The sequence below is a fragment of the Acyrthosiphon pisum genome, chromosome A2 (genome assembly GCF_005508785.2).
Source record: "Acyrthosiphon pisum isolate AL4f chromosome A2, pea_aphid_22Mar2018_4r6ur, whole genome shotgun sequence".
In the NCBI taxonomy this organism is placed as follows: domain Eukaryota; kingdom Metazoa; phylum Arthropoda; class Insecta; order Hemiptera; family Aphididae; genus Acyrthosiphon; species Acyrthosiphon pisum.
Genome location: NC_042495.1, coordinates 11973923 through 11993577, shown reverse-complemented (window position 1 = coordinate 11993577; position 19655 = coordinate 11973923). Strand labels below are relative to the sequence as shown.

The following is a 19655-nucleotide window of genomic DNA, read 5'->3' as shown; positions in this document are numbered from 1 at the left end:
ATAATAATATTATGACTATCGTGACCAGTGTCCGAGCTCCGTCACCAGGTCTCGCGTATACAAATTCCGGGATTTTCCGGGCCGGGTTGCGCAACGACGTCTCCCGCGACGATATTATTAGCGTACAAAGAACCCGGACAGAGCGTCTCCTCCACCGCGGCCGTGTCCTTCGCGCCTCCACCCAATCCACGTGATGACCGGGGGGGAGGAGTCTACCTCCGTGTGCGCGCGTGTGTTACGTGATGCGAGCGAGCGCGCGTACATCCGCCCGGCGCGCACTGCACCGGGCCTGCACCGCCCACGACACGACACCGCCGGTTCTCCCTTTCAAGGTGACGGTAGAAAGTTTCGTGACAGCAGCTGCCGCTGTTGCTGCTCCAGGTGCGTATTACTAATATTATTATTATTATTATTATTATTACTATTACTATACGCGCATTGCACACCGGGTTCAGGTAGTGGTGGTGGTGGTGGTGCACCATGGTGGTGGAGTTTCGGACACATGGTGGGGAGTGGGGTCTCTGGACTTCGCGTAGAGGACGATCGCCGGACCGGAAGATGGGGAGGGAGGGCGGGAGAACGGAAGCGGGACCGAAGAGAAAGTCGGTCGTCGCCGACTAGACTTGTATCGCGCCGACCGATTGACACTGGGTCAGTATTATACTAGTGTCTTCAGCGCGAACATCGGACAGTACAATTTTACACTCGTTCGCGAAAGTGTCCACGCGGTGCAAAGCATAAAATAAACTTAACGATTAAAAAACATTTGAAAAAAAAATTGTACTTAACGTAATATAAACGTCCATAATATACAACGCGCATCATCCGGTTTTTATCGTAGTGACAGTCCACCTGGATACAGTTGTATATATACATGGTCGTAAAATTGGGTGAGTAAATAACGAATTATAATAATAATATTATTTAGATCGATTTTATTTAGAGTCTTAAGAAAAACTATATAAGTACTTAACCATGGTATATTATAATATACGTAATTCGTTTCTCGTACTTCTATATTTACTCCATCGACTAAATAATATACCAATTAATATAAGTACTATAATACAAACAAATACAATATAAGTAATATAGTTATTATTCAAATGGCTCTATATTATGATATAACATTATAATATAATAACACCATTGATTATTGTACCTATATAACTTCCCGCCTCTACAGCAAATACGTCCTCTAACTATTTAGAGTATTGTTTTTGCCTTGTATACACGCACACGTTCGCCTTTGGCTTATTAAACGTCAACATTTTTAAATATACAAACGATGATGGGTGATATTATTGTCCAGCGGCGCGCGGTAAAAAACGATTTTTTTGTTTGTTAAGGTTGTTACACTATTCTTTTCTTTTCGCCGTCCTTCAATTGAAAGTAAAACGACAAAACTGTGGGCAGACGCGCACAATGGGAATTAAAACGGAACAAAAGACCATTTGTGTGTGTGTGTGTGAGGTAAACGCCAAGAAAGCCCAAAATTTATTCACCCCTCCGGTTACTGTCACGGGCGAGTACCGGCCCGTGACGAAGATCATCCGGCCGGCGCGTGTTCGCGTAGTTTAATAATAATTATGGGTATAGGCGCACATAAAATATGGGTAGGTACTTTCTTCGTCGGAATAAACGGACATTCCACGGAGAAAGGACTGTCGCCCAAGGTCAGCCGTTTAGAAATGCATTCAAATCGACTGTTACGATATTATAAACGAAAAAATCGTACTATATGATAATATCACTGCTATATAGGTATATACAACATCTTCTCCGCTTTTATTTCGTTTCGCCCATTTTCGTTGATTTCGAACAAAGTCTTGCTCGTCACGACTCGCGACCGCACGTACCACGCTATTCCGGAATCGGATTCAAAATCAATTCCAATCGTTCAAATGATATTATTGAATAATCGTTTCCGATTAAATAGTAAATATACCGCAGTTTAATAAACCGTTGTGCATAATACGTGTAGTGCATAGATGTGTATATAGGTTTAGAAGAAATTTACTTTCAGAGTCACTGAACCGCGGTAAACAGTGGCCAAAATTCATTCAAACGACCTTGGCGCTTTGGTCCTCTCTGCGACATCTTGTAACTAGTAGAGTATAGCGCAATAATAAGTATATAACATGGAAGACGGCAATTTTTTTTTAGTACGATAGGTATATTATTAGTGTGCCTATAATAGTCCATGCGTGATGTTGTCAATGGCCGCGGTCGATATAATATTATAACCAAACGAATTATGTAAAATAGCGTAACACACACCAAGTAAGTTGTAACCGGTTTAAAGTAAAAAAAAATATTCTAAAAAATTTAAGGACAAATATTATAATATCATTATATGACATTAATTATTACATCCCAAAACATAAACAAAACGGGACTAGGTATTGAATATAAATCAATTTGTCATTTTCAGTGATTATTAATTAGTGATTAATTAATAATGTATTTCAATACTCTATAGAAACGATTATATTGATAATTTGTTGTTTACATTATCAATTACCTACTAATTAGTTTTCGTACTACTCAAAATTGTGCACGGAGAATGAAATCATGTGTGTTGTCGTTGACGACTCGTTGTTACAGTAGATATCGGTTTAATGGATTTTTAAGTACTTAAAATATCTGTAAATCCATTTCTTCGAAACAAAAGAGGTGTTCAAACTTTAAATGGATTAAAATATAAAAATACTCGTTAAATTATAAAAATCTTAACTAATTTAAATAATAGTGTTCTTATAATATTGTCAGATTACTTTGAAAACATGGAAATATAACTATTATTATCAATTATGAAAATATTAAAAATCTCAATGAAGGCGAAAAGTAAATTCGAATAATCAAATTTTTTTGACAAATAATTTGTCTAATCGATTGCGATCGGTACTTGAATCGTTTCAAGTCCTTAGCCGTATCGAAATTCGAATTCTTGATTAATTATGTTATTGTATTGATCGCGTGAACTACAATAATGATATCTGATGCTGCATCTGATCAAAGTCTCCGAATAACAACGCGACGTGCTCAACCACTATCGTCGGGAGTCCCTGTCTCTCCATAAGCGTATAGGTTTATACTTACATAATATTATGTGTAAACAGCTTTTGCTACTCCTATCTACGTCTTACTTTAAGTCGTTTTTGGAATAGGTTTACACCTGTAGGTATAGAACTGATAAAAAAAAATATCATAATACATTAAAAATAAAAACAAAATATTATGCTTTATTGAATTGAGATTTTTCGACTGTCGTTTTTATTTAAACCATTATATTGACTCTAAAGAAAATATTCTTTACTATATATAATAATACTGCACACGATAATGAAAACGCATATTTTCATTGGTCCTCTCCAAGGTCACACGTCATCCCGCTCACGGTGCCACCCCCCCCCCCCCCCCAGCAGATCACGCACACGTACACTGCACACCCACACGTACACTGCCCGCGCACACGTATACACTGCACACGCACTTGCACCGCGGACACGCACTTCTACACCGTACCAAGGCGGGTGCAACTTTCGTCCGGCGAGTGGGTCACGGTCGGACCCAACAGCGAATATAATACACACAACAGCGAGATTAGGGGCCCGCGCGCGCAAACCAGTTCCGCGGCGCACGCGGCGACCAGTTTCCCCTTATACGACGATCGTCTAAAAAAAAATAAAAAATTAGGTTAATACGAGTCCGCCGCTTCATCATCTGCGGCCATTCCATCCAACTGCAGCATCACCGAGGTGGTGGAAGTCGTAATAACCAAACAGCCAATAGGTATACAGAATAATATTATACTGTAGGTATGATGGGTATACGTGATGGGACAAGAGTCGCAAAGGTGTGAAATTTGGCACACATTTACCGCACCTATTCAATATAATAATGATATGTACAGATGTTAAACGTGTGTACATAATCATATATTATTATTATTATAATATGTATATCGGAATCTGCGGGCCATTATAATTGGCCGGCGGACAGCCCACGTCGAGCGTATATTATTATATATTTTATAGAAAGCGACAGCCGGACCATCGGCGAGCGAGTGATAACAGTTAAGTACCGACCACTGCAGCATACTCCTGTATAGATGTATAATAATATTATACATATCATCATATTATTATTGTACCCATGTATGAATATTATGCCGTGTTCATCCCGAATTCGCATTAACCCAGTGGCATCGTTTCAGAATTGTTTTTAGAGGGAGATCCTTGTGATATTTGTAATTTTGCTTCCGGTTTAAAGATGTACCTATATACCTAATACTCCTCTATTATTGGTTAGAAATAAAAATAAAATGTTGATAAATCAGATTTGATCGTTTTGAACACTCATTAACATACCTATTTTATAAAAGTAAAAAATAATAATTATTAATTTTTATAATTCATGTGAAATCAATGTATAATATACCTACAAGATATTTATACTAACATATTTATATTAACGAAATAACGCCACCGCATTGATATAACCACACTACCCGGTAATAAATAATAATACGATGCAATATGCCAATATTTACAATACCTATTATATAATATTATGTTTTATGTTATTCAATTTTGTCGATGGAAACGGGGGGTACTTACACTATTTACTGTTTTATCGTTTACAACGTGAATTTTCGGTGTTTGATTTGATTTTTAATTTAGGACCACCCACACATTATTTTATGACTAAAATAATATATAAGAAAGTACATCAATCCAATCGGGAAAAATACGACGGTAATGCAATACACAATAAATAAGTGTATATTGACATGATGTTCTACATATAAAATCATTAATCGCACACGCTAAATTACTATTCCATTAAACTACAAAGTAAAGCGACTCGTTAATCAATCATTTCATCCAATGTTTTAGTTGTATTTCAATTGTACACATAATGTTAGAAGAATAAACGAGCGTTTTTTTCATTTATTAAACTCGAGCACGTTTCGTGGAGACTTAAACGAACAGCCAACGCTCACCAGGAGACCGTTATAAAGATTGTTTTCCGGATAATATATACAATTTACGATATTAATATTTTGAGCAAGGATAATGATATTATACTTTCTTTAACAATTATCGAGCAATAATAAAACGATTAGGTTTTTGGAAAATACTACTTTCGCTCTTAATACCATTCAAGGTCGTCGAAGAAAATCGCTCTCCGATCCAATTTCTGTAGCACATCAATAATAATATTGTTATTGACGCGATCATAATATTGTCTCGTATCGAATTCGCGCGCATCCCATTATAGCGAACCGGTCTCCCAACGCGATGTTTTCATATCGGAATAATGGGGAAGAAGATTGACGATCTATTACAGAAGTTCTGCTTAACTCTCAAACACGCACACACACACACACACACACACACGTACTCATACGCACACGCAGGTACATACCTATACACAGCTATATTCATTCAAACAACGTCGGCACTTTCTCTGCATCCGTTGCTGACACACATACCGCGTGTGTGTTATATGCTTCTGTAATAAAAATACAACCGGCGAAATGGCACGGCTAATACTTTCTATACACTAATATGCCGACTGCAGTTTTGTGCCCGAGTACCTATACAATACAATATCCCTTGACTAAAAATTTAAATGACGAAAAAAAATCTAAAATCTAAAAACGTATAGTTTAGCGTTTTTCCGTTGCAAAGTGCGACTTGATCGTGAACACGGTCGTGTATTGCTTTAGGCGAACGTGGTGTATCCGAATCCGGATTCTCGGTTGAGTAAATGTTGTTTTTTGACTTGTGCTGAATTTCACTTCTGCACCATATTACTCGTGTGGGTTGATATACAACTCGACACGACTTGCCTATTCTATGCGTGTTAAAAAATTGTATTTTGTAAGTTGCACAACTTACATATTCGGGACAATTTTAGGATTTTTCTGTATTTATTTTTATGCATATATATATATAATAATATATTATAGACTTTGTTGCGGGTGTTTTTTTTCTTGATCTGTTCTGTAACGATAGCTATGTATGGCAATAGAGCATGTACCTACGTTATAATATATGGGTATATTATAATTTAAATTGTATATTATATGAAACACTTATAACAACAATAATATTGTAACGTCATCGAAATCAAATAAGCACGGTGCCTGCGACTAAAGTCGGAGAAATTTCAAAATGACCAACGATATTTTTACATGATATTGATATTTTCTTCTATGAAATCGAGCAAAAACATACACCTACCTTGGTACAATACACATATATCAGCTATTATTTATATAGTGGACATATATTATTTGACAGCGAGATTTACACGACGTTTACGGCGTATTACAACAGAGAAAGTGATTGCGATTTACATATTCCTTCGCGTATTACGACGTTTTTTGATTGACTACAATGCATATAATATATACTGCAGTACGCCTAGGTATATGTTATATATATATATAATGTATATTATATACCCGTTCAGAGATGAATTTGTCACCGGTCGCATATTTCACGTGAAATCTGGTCCTTTCGATACACAGGCGTACACAGCAGTCGGTCTCGTTATCGTCGAGAGTCGCGATATAATTACGAGTGCGTTTTATTTCTCCTCCTGACAAGTGATTTCCGACATTTAATTACAAACGGTTGCTCTTGTACTGTATAGTTTTCTTTTTTCTTTCCGCTGGACGCATAAACGTACCTATATACGTATATATATACATAAGCTCGCGGGACGGTGGCATTTACGTTTCTTTTTCGTTCGCAGGCCTATTGGACCTAACTCTTAGAACGGGTTTAGTTCGATCTAGAAACCTGACCCCATCGCCACATCGGTATACAATATATCAATATTATGTATCCGTTTGCGGGCTTCAGCTCGCTTTGACCACGTGTAACCCAACACCGCCGCGCATCGACCAATATAGATCGTCTCAATCCGATACCCGAATAAAATATATATTGCAGTAGATAGGTATAAAGCCATAGGAGCTTCACGAAATCGTCCACGTGCTTTTATATAACAAATTATAGTGAACACTGTGTCACAATTTACACAGTCGCAAATTAAATATTTTATAACGCATACGCGTTACCGAACCATGCATACTTATGTGCGGTGCGGTAAAAAAAAACGATTGTTATCGCGCTCGAGACCGATTTTGAGAGAATAATATGATAAAAGTAAAAGAAGAAAAAAATAATTGAGCAATTTTAAAAATTAGCCATCATCAGTCGGCATCGCGTGTATAATAATAATAATAATAATAATAATAATATATAATAGGTAATCTACTCATCGCTGCGGAGAATAATACGACCGCGACCGAGACGACGACGTTTCGAACGGATTCTGTTGCGACGGACGTCCTTCCATTGTCCGCCGGGCGCACTCATTGTGCATGCACATGGCGTCGTCATCGCGCCATCGTCGCCGCAATTATTATCGCCAAATTAATTTTTCGAACGACGATAGAATAATAATAATAATAATAAAAAAAACCCCGAAAGAGAAAGTGTGATATTTTTTTTTATCCGACAACGTCGCGTGTTACGAAACTGTGGTCTGTCCACCCGCGGTTTCTGAACGGGACCAACGATCCGGATGTGTTGAATCATGTGTCGAACATTACCGCTATTATAATATTATATAGGTACGTCCTTATGTGCTCGTGTGTTTATTGTAAATTGTATTGTACTGTTTATATTATTATTATTATGCACGCGCGTCATCGTGTAGTCGCAGAAAAACAATGTAATAATATTACTGTCGCGGAAAGGCGAAAGCAACGTTTCTCGTCGCCCCAAACGTATTATTATAATATTGTAACATATTTGTTTGAAAACAGTTAGTTATTATCGCATTTAAAAAGTCAATAACGTATGACATTAAAATCAATGCTGAAAATGTTCGTGTGGGGGAATAAGTCATATAAGTTCACAGTTTGAAATAAAAATGCATTAAATAGTTAACAAAATATTAAATACTTACAATACGTTTTACTCAAATAACTAAAACACCAGTACAAAAAATAAATATTTTTGTCTATATTTATGTATAATAGGTATTTATTATTATGTAAAAAATCGTGTAGTTAAATAATACATAGAACTAAAATACTAAAATTATAAATGATTATTACTAAAACCTTCATCTTATAATAATTAATGTAATAATAGTAATGCAAGAATCCTATATATTTGTATAGTTATATACTATATATGCATGTATATATATTCTGTTCTTGTAGAGTTGCCAATGATGTGTAATATACTGTCAGAAATTATTATATATACTAACCTATACGTGGTGATCAAAAAGTTTGGAAACGGTCATCATTAGACTAATTACACTAATCAAACTGATAAATGATAATATGATATCATTAGTGAGCTGATTAAATAATGTAGGTTCAAAAATATGCAATAAGTATAATTAAAGCGTTTCCAAATTTTTTTGAACACCTTGTATATAATACTATATTTGATCATATCCTTATCCGTTTTGACACTTTCCAGTCCGCGGGACGACGGGGTGTTGATTGCAATAATTTCCAAAAATATTGCGTATATTGTATGATATAGGTAGTATACCTACTAGAACCTGGTTCCACCCTCAACGCCGTTGAGAATTCGTTTGCGGGACATCGCGTCGTCGCATTAAAGTCTCCGTCACCGCCCCGAATTACTCGCGCCAAATTTAATGGCGTGCGTGTAATTGAAAATTAACGAGCTGAGTTTAATCTCCCGTCCGTCCAGTCACGTCCGTACGGTTAAGAATTAGAAAGTAAACACGGACGCACATCTCTTCGTACGCGCGCGCACACACACACACACACACACACACACACACACACACACATTCACATGCAAGCACACATACACACATACATACATTCAAACTTACTTAGACACGTCGGCAATAATGAGTGTGTGTGAGTAAGTGTGTGTGTTAATCTCATCCGTTTCCGTTTTGCCGAAACAATGTTCACACCGAATGCGCGCTATATCGAGTCCGTGAAAGCGCCATCCGTTTGGGCTGAAGCCTCTATAATATTACATATATATATTGGAAAGGCGTAGGTAGGTACTCATACGTTATATAGGTACGACTGTATACGTTCGTTGGGCATGAAATATTCGCCGGTTGGTGGCCGTACGACTTGGCCGGGTGGTCACTGCAGGTCGGCATGCCGGGTGGCCACCAGTTGAACCCAAGGTGCCCGCACATATTATTATAATAAAATATTTCATATAGGTACAAGCGAGATATTATAATATTGTAGCAGACGTAATAATGGCTTGGTTAGGTTGTATATTATACTATACACGCGGTGTATGGTCGTTGAGCCACCGATTGATGTAATAATGATATTGCGTTATAAAACCAAGCAACCACCTGCAACCATCCAGCATCCGAGCGAATACGAAAAAATATTGGTTTATTTGATCCTCACGCTATCATAATAGTTTAATACGTATCTGCTTAGTCACAAAGTCGTTTGAATTATCAATAAGGGGGGTAGGGGCCAAGTCCCCCAAAAATGTCCTGATTTTTTTTTTAAGCTTATTCGATATTACTTTAATATGGCTTTAGCACTCCCGAATCTCGCTATTTGCGGCTATGGTGTCTACACTTAACACCATTACGTATTTACAATATCTTATATCGTATACCTAGAGGTATTAAACCTAATTATATACATTTCCTACAACGTAAAGCCGTTTTCCCAGCATAATAATAATGTATAGTCCTTGTGGGCCTATATATCTACATAAATTATTACATATTATTCATCATTATATTATAACCTCTACATTTACTATATTATGATGAATAATATAAATAATTCATCATTATACGTATGATTTTATAGTAAATGATAATTCACAAACAACTGCCTTAAAAACAAACATTTCGAGGTTTGTTTGTTTACACAGTGCTATACTGTTACCTAAATATTATAGGTACCTACAGTGCGAACACGGGTTGAATCATATATAATATTATTGACTTGTATTTTGTCACGTACCTGTTGATCGAATCTCATTGGTCGAAATATTATATAAGTTATTATTTTTCCGTCATAAAGAAGAAAAACGAAACAATACGTCGTAATACACTATAGCACCCTACTCTATATATTCATAATGCTAGAACTACGAACATAATATTATTATTGTGTTGTATTACACGCTTTTGTAAATCACGTGTTATTTAATTTTGTTCGCGAGTAACTGTGTGCCATTATAATGTATTCGCGACAATTTAATAGCAGTAATAAAACATAATATAACATATTATTATAATATTATCTATATGTAGTATGGACTGCACCGTCGTGTGAGGGATCGACGAAACGATTTTGACCTTGCAAAGGGTGCGGTGGAATAAATATTTACATCCTACTGACCCATATTCATAGGCGTGCACGCGGTTCATTGGTCTTGATCTTGGAGAACAGGTCCTTTTTACACGAACATTGAAAGTAATTCGATACATATATTTACACACATACACTCATCATATAGGTATATATCTGATTTAAACCGGTTCTAATCGAAACCTTCGGATCGGTGTTTCTTTCTATTTTCAACATGTGTATATTTTCTCCCATGGGCCATTGTTTCTATTTTCTATTTTATTATTAAATATTAATTTATCTCAGCGCAAGACTATAATAATAATATTATAGTCTATAGATATGATGTCAAGTGTGGCGACGAATATTCCGCGCTGTACACACGTCCGCGTCGATCAATTATTATTATTATTATTGTTAATGTGATTACTTATATATTATTATTAGTCATTATCATCGTTGACCCGCCCAATTGACAACAATCGTTTGAATATGCCTAATGACGGTCGGGAGGAAACTCCCCGGATGGGAAGGGGGGAGTGTCGGGATGAGAACCTCGGGCGCCGCGCGTTTCGGTCACGATTTTGTGTACGCGCGCGTCCATTATCAAATTTAACGGATTGCAAAAAAAAATTTTTCCTGTACATAATATTTAAAAAATTCTCAGATCACGTTACTCGGAAGATATTCATACCTATTATATTAAATACCCTGCAGTTTTTTGTTATATGAAGTGCCGTATTGCCACACAGCCACATCATATACGTTTATTTTGCTGTTCATTTTTCGTGAGTCCAATTAAAGAGGGGGGGGAGGGGGTTGGCTGCTTAACCACATCCTGAAAATATCGCCGTTCTAGTATTTGTATAACGGTCCGACCCTCCTCGAAATCCATATATCGTTATCAAAATGTATCTATACTGCCATTTCAGCCATGTGAAACCTATCGGCTATAGGTTTGCAGTGGCTTACAGTTTTTTTGATCAGTGCTCAATATCGTTCGGGTGGTGAGTTTTAGCGGAGCTGACGTGTTTACGTTAGTGACATGATTATATCAAATGTATGTGCAGTGCTTGACGCGACTAACACCGTCGCTGCTTCGAAAAAAAAATCGAAAGAAACGAAAACAATTTATTTGTAGAACGGACTCCATATAATATAACTACGCGGCTACAATATTATTATAAGTGAGGACGCGACTCTAACGCACATTTGTAATAATACATTTTATTATACACGTGGTCTCTCTCTCTCTCTCTCTAATTGGCGTTCCGAAGACGTAAAATATTTGAAAGTGCAATTGCAACGGACGCACAACTATACGCTATATATATATATATATATACAATAAGAGGTATATTATAGGCAGGCAGGACGTATATATATATATATAATATCCACCCATCCGCCCGCCCACCCACATCCCGAAGACAGTGAAAGCGCCTTACTTTCCCGGGCCCGGTCGACTCGAGCGCCTCTAGCGGCCCGCGTGTTCCAGATACATATTATATATTATTTTACGTTTTCCAAACACGCCGTTTTGCCCCGCCTCCGGCGCGTCCGATTCCGATCGTTCCGGATGCCGCGCGCAGACGACCTTCACCCCGAAAACGTTTGAGATCCGGTCTCCGAATATTATTGTAAATCGTAATATTGCAGTACATTAATATAATCTTATAACATTGTATTCATATTACCTATATATTATTATATATTTATACGCACGCGGGGTCGACTGATTGAGACGCGGCCCCGTTTGGATATAATATAAGGATCGTAATATAATATCGGGTATCCCATATTAACATTTCATGGTTTTTTTCATTGATAACGTTTGATTTAATATTGTTTACAGATCATTCCGTCGGGTTCACTATGAAGAGATGCCTGAGGCACCAAGTGTACATCGTGTTCCTCGGAGCTCTGTTGTTCTTACACGTGAGTATAATAATATTATTGTTATATTGTGGAATATCAATTTGCTTTTGCATTTTATAGACCCCCTCGAGTTCACCTATAGTGCTCGATATAATATTATAGAATAATATGATGGTTCCATCGACGTCCGTGTTTCATTAATAACAATATTAGTAGAATATTATTTTTATGGTTTCCAATATAAATGTTCACGACATGCAACATTGATAATTAATAATTTCTAATTACAATATGAAGTATCTATATTATAAACAATTTAAAAACAAACACATACGTTCAAATTGCCTGCAATGAATATTATTATTTTTTCTTTTTATGATGGTTTTTACAACGTAGAGCTGCTTGACGTTGTAGAGGTTATTCCATGTAAATTAACTGTATTGAGAAAATAAACTAAAAGTTTTTTATGTTATATAATAATAAATTATATTATGGAGTAATTTTAAATTTACATACCAAAACATTTATTTTTCTTATTCGAGTTAAACTGTTCGTTAAAAAAATCTCAAACTCACTTTTAAATTTTTATTTCGTAATAATATGAATATCGTAAGAAAAAATATATTACAGTAATATGGTAATATTATGTACATATTATAAGTGGATACTCTAATACTTTATAGTTTAATCAATTCACGAGATCACGCTATGCATTATTAATTATTATTGGTATAATGCACTGGTATATATTCAAATTGACGTCTATCGGTCGGCGCGCTAATCTTCCTCATAATAATATAATAATAATTAGCATTTATTATCGTGAATCACGAAACACGCGTTTTCATCGTTGTCTTAATATTATGTTACCTATAAAATACACACAAATACGTACAAAGAATAGTAATTTAACTACCAGTGTCTAGTAATTAAAAAAAATAAGATAAAAATAATAATATTCCACGTAGGATGTAGGCACATAATATAAAATAGTATAGCCGGGTTTTGCTCACAGGGTCGAGTAAGTCGACTGTAGTGTAATTTCGGATACGTGTTGTTGTTACAACAATATTATACTATTATAAGCATTTATAATACACTGTCAGTCTCGTTCACCTCGTACAGGTCATACCGAATTAAGAGTACTTTAGTATTGGGCGTGACACAGTACCAATTGCCAACGATAAGTGCTGACTGCTGACTTGCAGCAGTAATATTATATCGAGGTGCAGCACATGCTATTTATCTGAAAAAAAATTAAATTTTGTTTAAAATATATAATATAGAAAATTATATTAAAATATTTTAAGACCCGACGATCTCCTAAAAAAAATTGTCTGGTATGTAATATTATATTATAGCTAATAAAAGTATATATACGTACGCTCTCCAAGTACCTTATAACGTGGTTTCAGTAGCGTATCTTGAATTTCTTAAGGGTGTATATCACCAGAATATATACATCATATTACTATATATAAATTAAAATATAGTTAAGGTTATAAAAGTAACCATAAAAGCACGCGCTGTTCGATATTTTTCCTCTACAAGTAAAATCTATATGAACCATACAATTAAATATTGATATGTGTAACCGCGTGACGACGAAAACCTTACAAAAAACATAATTACAATATTATAATAAATTAATAATTACAATCGTTTGGCCTACAGAGCACCAGCGGCGATGGTAGCCTGGGGCCGGAGAACAACAACGCGGCGGCGCTACCGCTCGAACACAGATCCGGTGGCGGTTACGATGTCGGACTGCCACTTCCGTCCGGCGGTCCGCTACAGGGGCCGCATGACGACACGTGGCCGCTGCAGGCCGTGCCGGACGCCGTCAAGATCAAACACCTGCAGGTGCAGTGCGAGAAGACACACATGCGAGTGAACATCGAATTCGACAGGCCGTTCTACGGAGTGATTTTCTCTAAAGGTGCGTGTAATATAACGGCAATAATATTATTATTGTATTTTGTGCAAACGCGTTTGCTCGAATGTCAACAATTTACAGTCGACGACCGCGGTTTCGGGGGTGTCGGACGTGCAGTTTTAATTGGTCCGGGGGGGGGGGGGGCGAAGGGCTTAATAAGGATTTTTTGGGACGTATAGTCCTCTCGGAAATTTCCGTCGGAAAAAGAATTTTTTTTTCAAATTGATAATTTCCATTACGAAGTATACTATTATATCTATTACGTGATCTATCCAAATTATTTTAAACGAGACCCAATGATATTGTTATAAATTATTATATTAGCAATGCCGATGGGCTGGAGCAGAGGTATTATTCGTTTCACAAGCACGCGATTCGTATAATATACGACTTATAATAATATAATTCCGTAGGTAAATTACACAATACCAATAATAATCAATAAAAACATTTAATACGTTTTCTGGGTGTACGACGGATTTAGAAAACAATTTTTATCACGGCTGGGATTTCATTGACGAGACCAAAGATCGCAGTTATAGGTTTTACGTTTATAGGTCTATAGATCTTCAACGAGACATGTCCGTCTTCTTGTACTACATATAGTAATATTACTCCACCTATCATGTCTAAATAACTTTATACCGTACATAACAATATTTTCAATATTTAATAGAAATATTATAGACATTCAATTTTCAAAATACGAACAGTATATTATATTCTGTAATTGTATTAAAAATCACGAAAACGACAATTATTAATTTTTTATTGAAAGTCTGGGTTAAAGTGTAAAGATATTAAGATTTTCTAGAAAAGAGAACCCAACACTACCTAACAATAATTTTCCAAAATCACATTTTTTAAAAATGAAATAAAGTAAAAAGTCATTGATGGGCGAGACCCTAGGTACTTTAATAATAATATATTATATTTCGTGACGGACGGATGCTATAATATGGCTCAGCACACAGAAAATATAATATTATCATTAACGGCGTAGATTGAGGCGCGGCGGCCCTACTGCAATATTTAACACAATAACCACAATCACTCGATAGTATAACATTATTTAATATTAGAAGAATGGCCGTTGAAAACTATACGACTAAACGAAAAAACAAATAATAAAATAAAAAAAAATAAAAAAATAAAATGGTACACAACTTACTATGGTAGTAATATAATAGTTGTTCATATTTTTGTTACGCCGCCGCCGTACACGTCATCTCTCGCTTGACCCGTATTTAGAGCCCCTATACACATCTAAGCACACCGCTGACCCACTAAATGCCCGTGTATGCGTATTTTTAATTAATATTTATGAAACTTCTCGCTGAGCCACTCTCTATCGCATACACACGCGTACTATTTTATTATTATATATATACATACGCTGAAAGTCGCGTACTGCAGTTGTAGTAGTAGTAGTAGTGGTTGTTAGTATTTTATTTTTATATATTTTTTTTTCGTTGTTGTTTTTACTCTAATTGACCGCTGCAGCTCGTAAATCGTAATTATCGGTCCGTGTATTATATGTGAACCGTATTATTATAATATTATAATATATGCTTTTCCAAAGTGGTTTCATACAATTTATTAATGTAACTTACTATACGCGCACGGTGATGGGAGACTTCCCGCGGTGCCAGCTATTTGACAAAAAAGAAATCGTTTACTCCACATCTCACACGTACGCCGCGTATATCATACGTAAAACGTACATATTAATAAATTGTGTACACCAAACATAATACAAGTGTACATTCAAATATGCCGAACCTAAACGTAAAAACCGTGGTAAATATGGGGTTTTCTATCATACGAAAATGCGTTCTTCGTTGTAATTATAATGGCAAGACACAGCACAGCGTCCGTTTTCGGTCATTATGTACTTTGAAAATCTATTTTCGAAATCGGATAAATTTTGGTACGTGCAGTCATAATATCCAATGGTGTCTTTTTCCTAATAGATTTTCAGTACCTATTACCACATTCTACTTCCTCAAGACTTAACCTAAATATTCTATTAAATACCTAAATTCGGACACGAAAATATAATATGAGGAGGGGGGAGGGGAGCGGAACAAAGAATAAAAAAAACCTTGGACCACGTTATACGTATAGAACATAACAATATAATGTATGTTTCGCAAACTTGCATAATATTATACATTTGACAATCATTAGTCGTAATACGTACTCATAACCTTTACGGTAGACACCGACGATTAGAATAATAACTACGAATAAAATAAATAGACATCAACTAAAAAAATGTAACATTTTCGCAGGTTACTACAGCGATCCACACTGCGTGCACGTGAAACCCGGCACCGGTCACCTGAGCGCCACTTTTGAGATACTGTTGAACAGCTGCGGCATGACGTCGTCAGGCGGAGCCGGCGGCGGCGGTGGCGGTGGGGCCGTGTCCGGTTACGGGCAGACGCCTAGTGGCAGCTACGTGGAGAACACCATCATCATCCAGTACGACCCGTACGTGCAGGAGGTGTGGGATCAGGCGCGCAAGTTGCGGTGCACGTGGTACGACTTCTACGAGAAGGCGGTCACGTTCCAGCCGTTCCAGGTGGACATGCTGCACGCGGTCACCGCCAACTTCCTCGGCGACAACCTGCAATGCTGGATGCAGATCCAGGTGGGCAAGGGCCCGTGGGCGTCCGAGGTGTCGGGCATCGTGAAGATCGGGCAGACCATGACCATGGTTCTGGCCATTAAGGACGAGGAGAACAAGTTCGACATGCTGGTGCGCAACTGCGTGGCGCACGACGGCAAGCGAACGCCCATACAGCTGGTCGACCACAACGGTTGTGTCATCCGGCCGAAGATCATGTACAAGTTCCAGAAGATCAAGAACTTCGGACCGTCCGCGTCCGTCGTGTCATTCACGTACTTCCAGGCGTTCAAGTTCCCCGACTCGATGAACGTGCACTTCCAGTGTGTCATCCAAGTGTGCCGATACCACTGCCCCGAGCCCAAGTGCCCCGGTGACTACGCACTGCCACAGCACGCGGCCGACGCCACCGGTGGTGACTACGCGTCCCCCGGCCTCAATTCGGTGCACCCCAACGAGTACGGACCTCCACCACCGCCACAGTTGGCCGACTACCCCGCGTATCCGGACCCCAGACACCCATCCGGACCTGCCGGCGCATACTCTGAACTGAAACCGGAAATAGTGTTGCCGAACGCGGCGCCACCGTCGGCCAGCAGCCCGAAACCATCGCAGGCGGACGCAGCGGCCGCGGCCGGTGACGACCGCAACGATGGCAACGACGCCGACGATGACGGTTTGAACCTTCCACCACCACCATTGCCCGGCCACGGTGCGTCGTACGCCACCGTCAAGCGACAGGGCACCGTCGGCGGTGACGAGCAACAGCAGCAACAGCACATGAACTTGGTGTCGTTGGGTGGCCGTCCGCGGTCCGTCGACATGGACGCCGCCACCAAGCCGCACCGACACCACCGTCGGTCCACCGGCGACCCCGAACTGGACGTCAACACCAGCCGCATCATACAGGTGGTCGCGCCCGGCGACGTCAACTTCGCATTGAACGTGCCCAACAGCGGCAACGGCACCAACGGCAGCGGCGGTAACGGCGACACGGTCGTCATGTCCACCCGGTCCGGCCACTCGGCGGACAGCGTGTGCATCAGTGTTCCGTCATTCGTCGCCGGTCTGGCCATGCTCCTGTCCGTATTGGTGGTCGCCTGTCTGGTGGTCACATTCCTGTTCTTGCGGGTCCGGTCCATGAACAGCGCGAAGGCCATGTCGTGCGGCGCACCGCCGTCCGCACAGGGACCGTACATGCACGGCGCGGCGTTCGAAGCGGCCGAGTTCGTCAAGATGGCCAGCTCGTAGGGCCTTCCGGCCACGCTGCGGGCCACCCGTGTCATCAGCTTAAACAATCATTTTCCGACCCAAACCCACACCTCGACGCCCCCCTACCCACACAAACACCCCTGTCAACGTTAAATCCATAATAATATATATAGGCAGGTCGTATACGATCTGACGAAACCGATTCTGATTTTTCATTCGCGCGCACCGCGGTTTTGTAGCAAAAAATAATAATGAATAATATCCATAATCGATTATCTTCATGTCGTTATCACATTAACCACGAACCGGTTCTCGTGATCTTAAGTATATAATTATGCCCAAAGACAATTGCGAAAAATCGTCCTTCGTGTCATTTCCTGTGCGTGCGCGAGCACACAATAATTGCGGTACCTATTTTTGGCCGATCGTAAAAATTTAATAAAAAAAAAATATATAATGTATATTATAGGTGTACCTATAATATATATATAATGATACACGCTACGATGCGCAGAATACGGCGCAGTACACTATATTCTGTGCAGGGCCCGCGGACGTTTATAGCATTTCATGATCCGACACGATAAACGTCCGTTTAAGTTATTTTATTTATTTGTAAGCACATCTACTGTAGTAAGCAGTATGACGAATGACGTACGAGCAATGCTCGAATTAGATGATAACCGTATTAATATTATATTATATTATACAGTCGAACTTGGTTAACTCGAACTTCTATTTAACTCGAAATCTTCGATCCCTTGAACTTTTTCACCTAGAATTTTTCACAACTGTATTACCATTGGATAACCCGAACTTTTTGGCCGGTCCTTTCAACTTTGAGTTAACCACGTTCGACTGCAATTGTATATTATTAAAAAAAAATTGTTCACAATAATATATTGTTTGTAAGAAAAGGCGAGGCGACGGCTCCTCCGCTGATCATATCTAAACACTACAATTACTGCTTTGATAATATTTTATATATTTTTATTATATTTCATTTTATCGTGTGTAATAATGGTCATAGCGGAAGCCAGTCGTCGAAATATAATAAGTTACAAATCTTATATTTCTAACACGACAGTGATATTATAATATTATAACGTATATAATGTTATTATTATCATCATAAAACATGTACATTATTTTTTTTTTTATCTTTGTAAATATTATATTTATGTATAACATTAGTCTTAAAGATATTATTTTATAGCGTTTAAAACAATATTATCATGTATACAAAGATCGATATATTATACTATAACAATACCAGCTTTTAATTACTATCATCATTATTATAGGTATATTATTACTATTATTATTATTATTATTATTACCGTGATAATAATAATTAATAATACGCCTGCGCCTTATAATACGCAAGTATAATATAATATTTATGTATCAATATAATATAATATTGTGTTTAAGAGAACTATAAGTCTAAACCATTATAATTATAATAATAAAATAATTTATATTTATAAATGTATAGTGTTTGTAAACACAATTAATGCATGTTATAATATTCAGTTGTGTATGGGATCTAAGATGTCATACACAGATAATAATAATATTTAAAAAAAAAAAAAAAAACGTAATCAAATTGGTCGTGAATATTGTGTAAA

The 19655-nt window shown here is 37.8% G+C and overlaps 1 protein-coding gene across 1 annotated transcript; it reads left to right on the top strand.

The window, feature by feature from the left end:
• The first annotated feature begins 640 nt into the window (after positions 1-640).
• LOC100160987 lies at positions 641-19344 on the top strand. Its single transcript, XM_001944483.5, has 4 exons — positions 641-890; positions 12222-12304; positions 13919-14183; positions 16475-19344. Exons 1-4 carry the CDS (start codon positions 875-877, stop codon positions 18061-18063), a joined length of 1953 nt encoding a protein of 650 aa, XP_001944518.2. The 5' UTR covers positions 641-874; the 3' UTR covers positions 18064-19344.
• Positions 19345-19655: the final 311 nt, after the last annotated feature.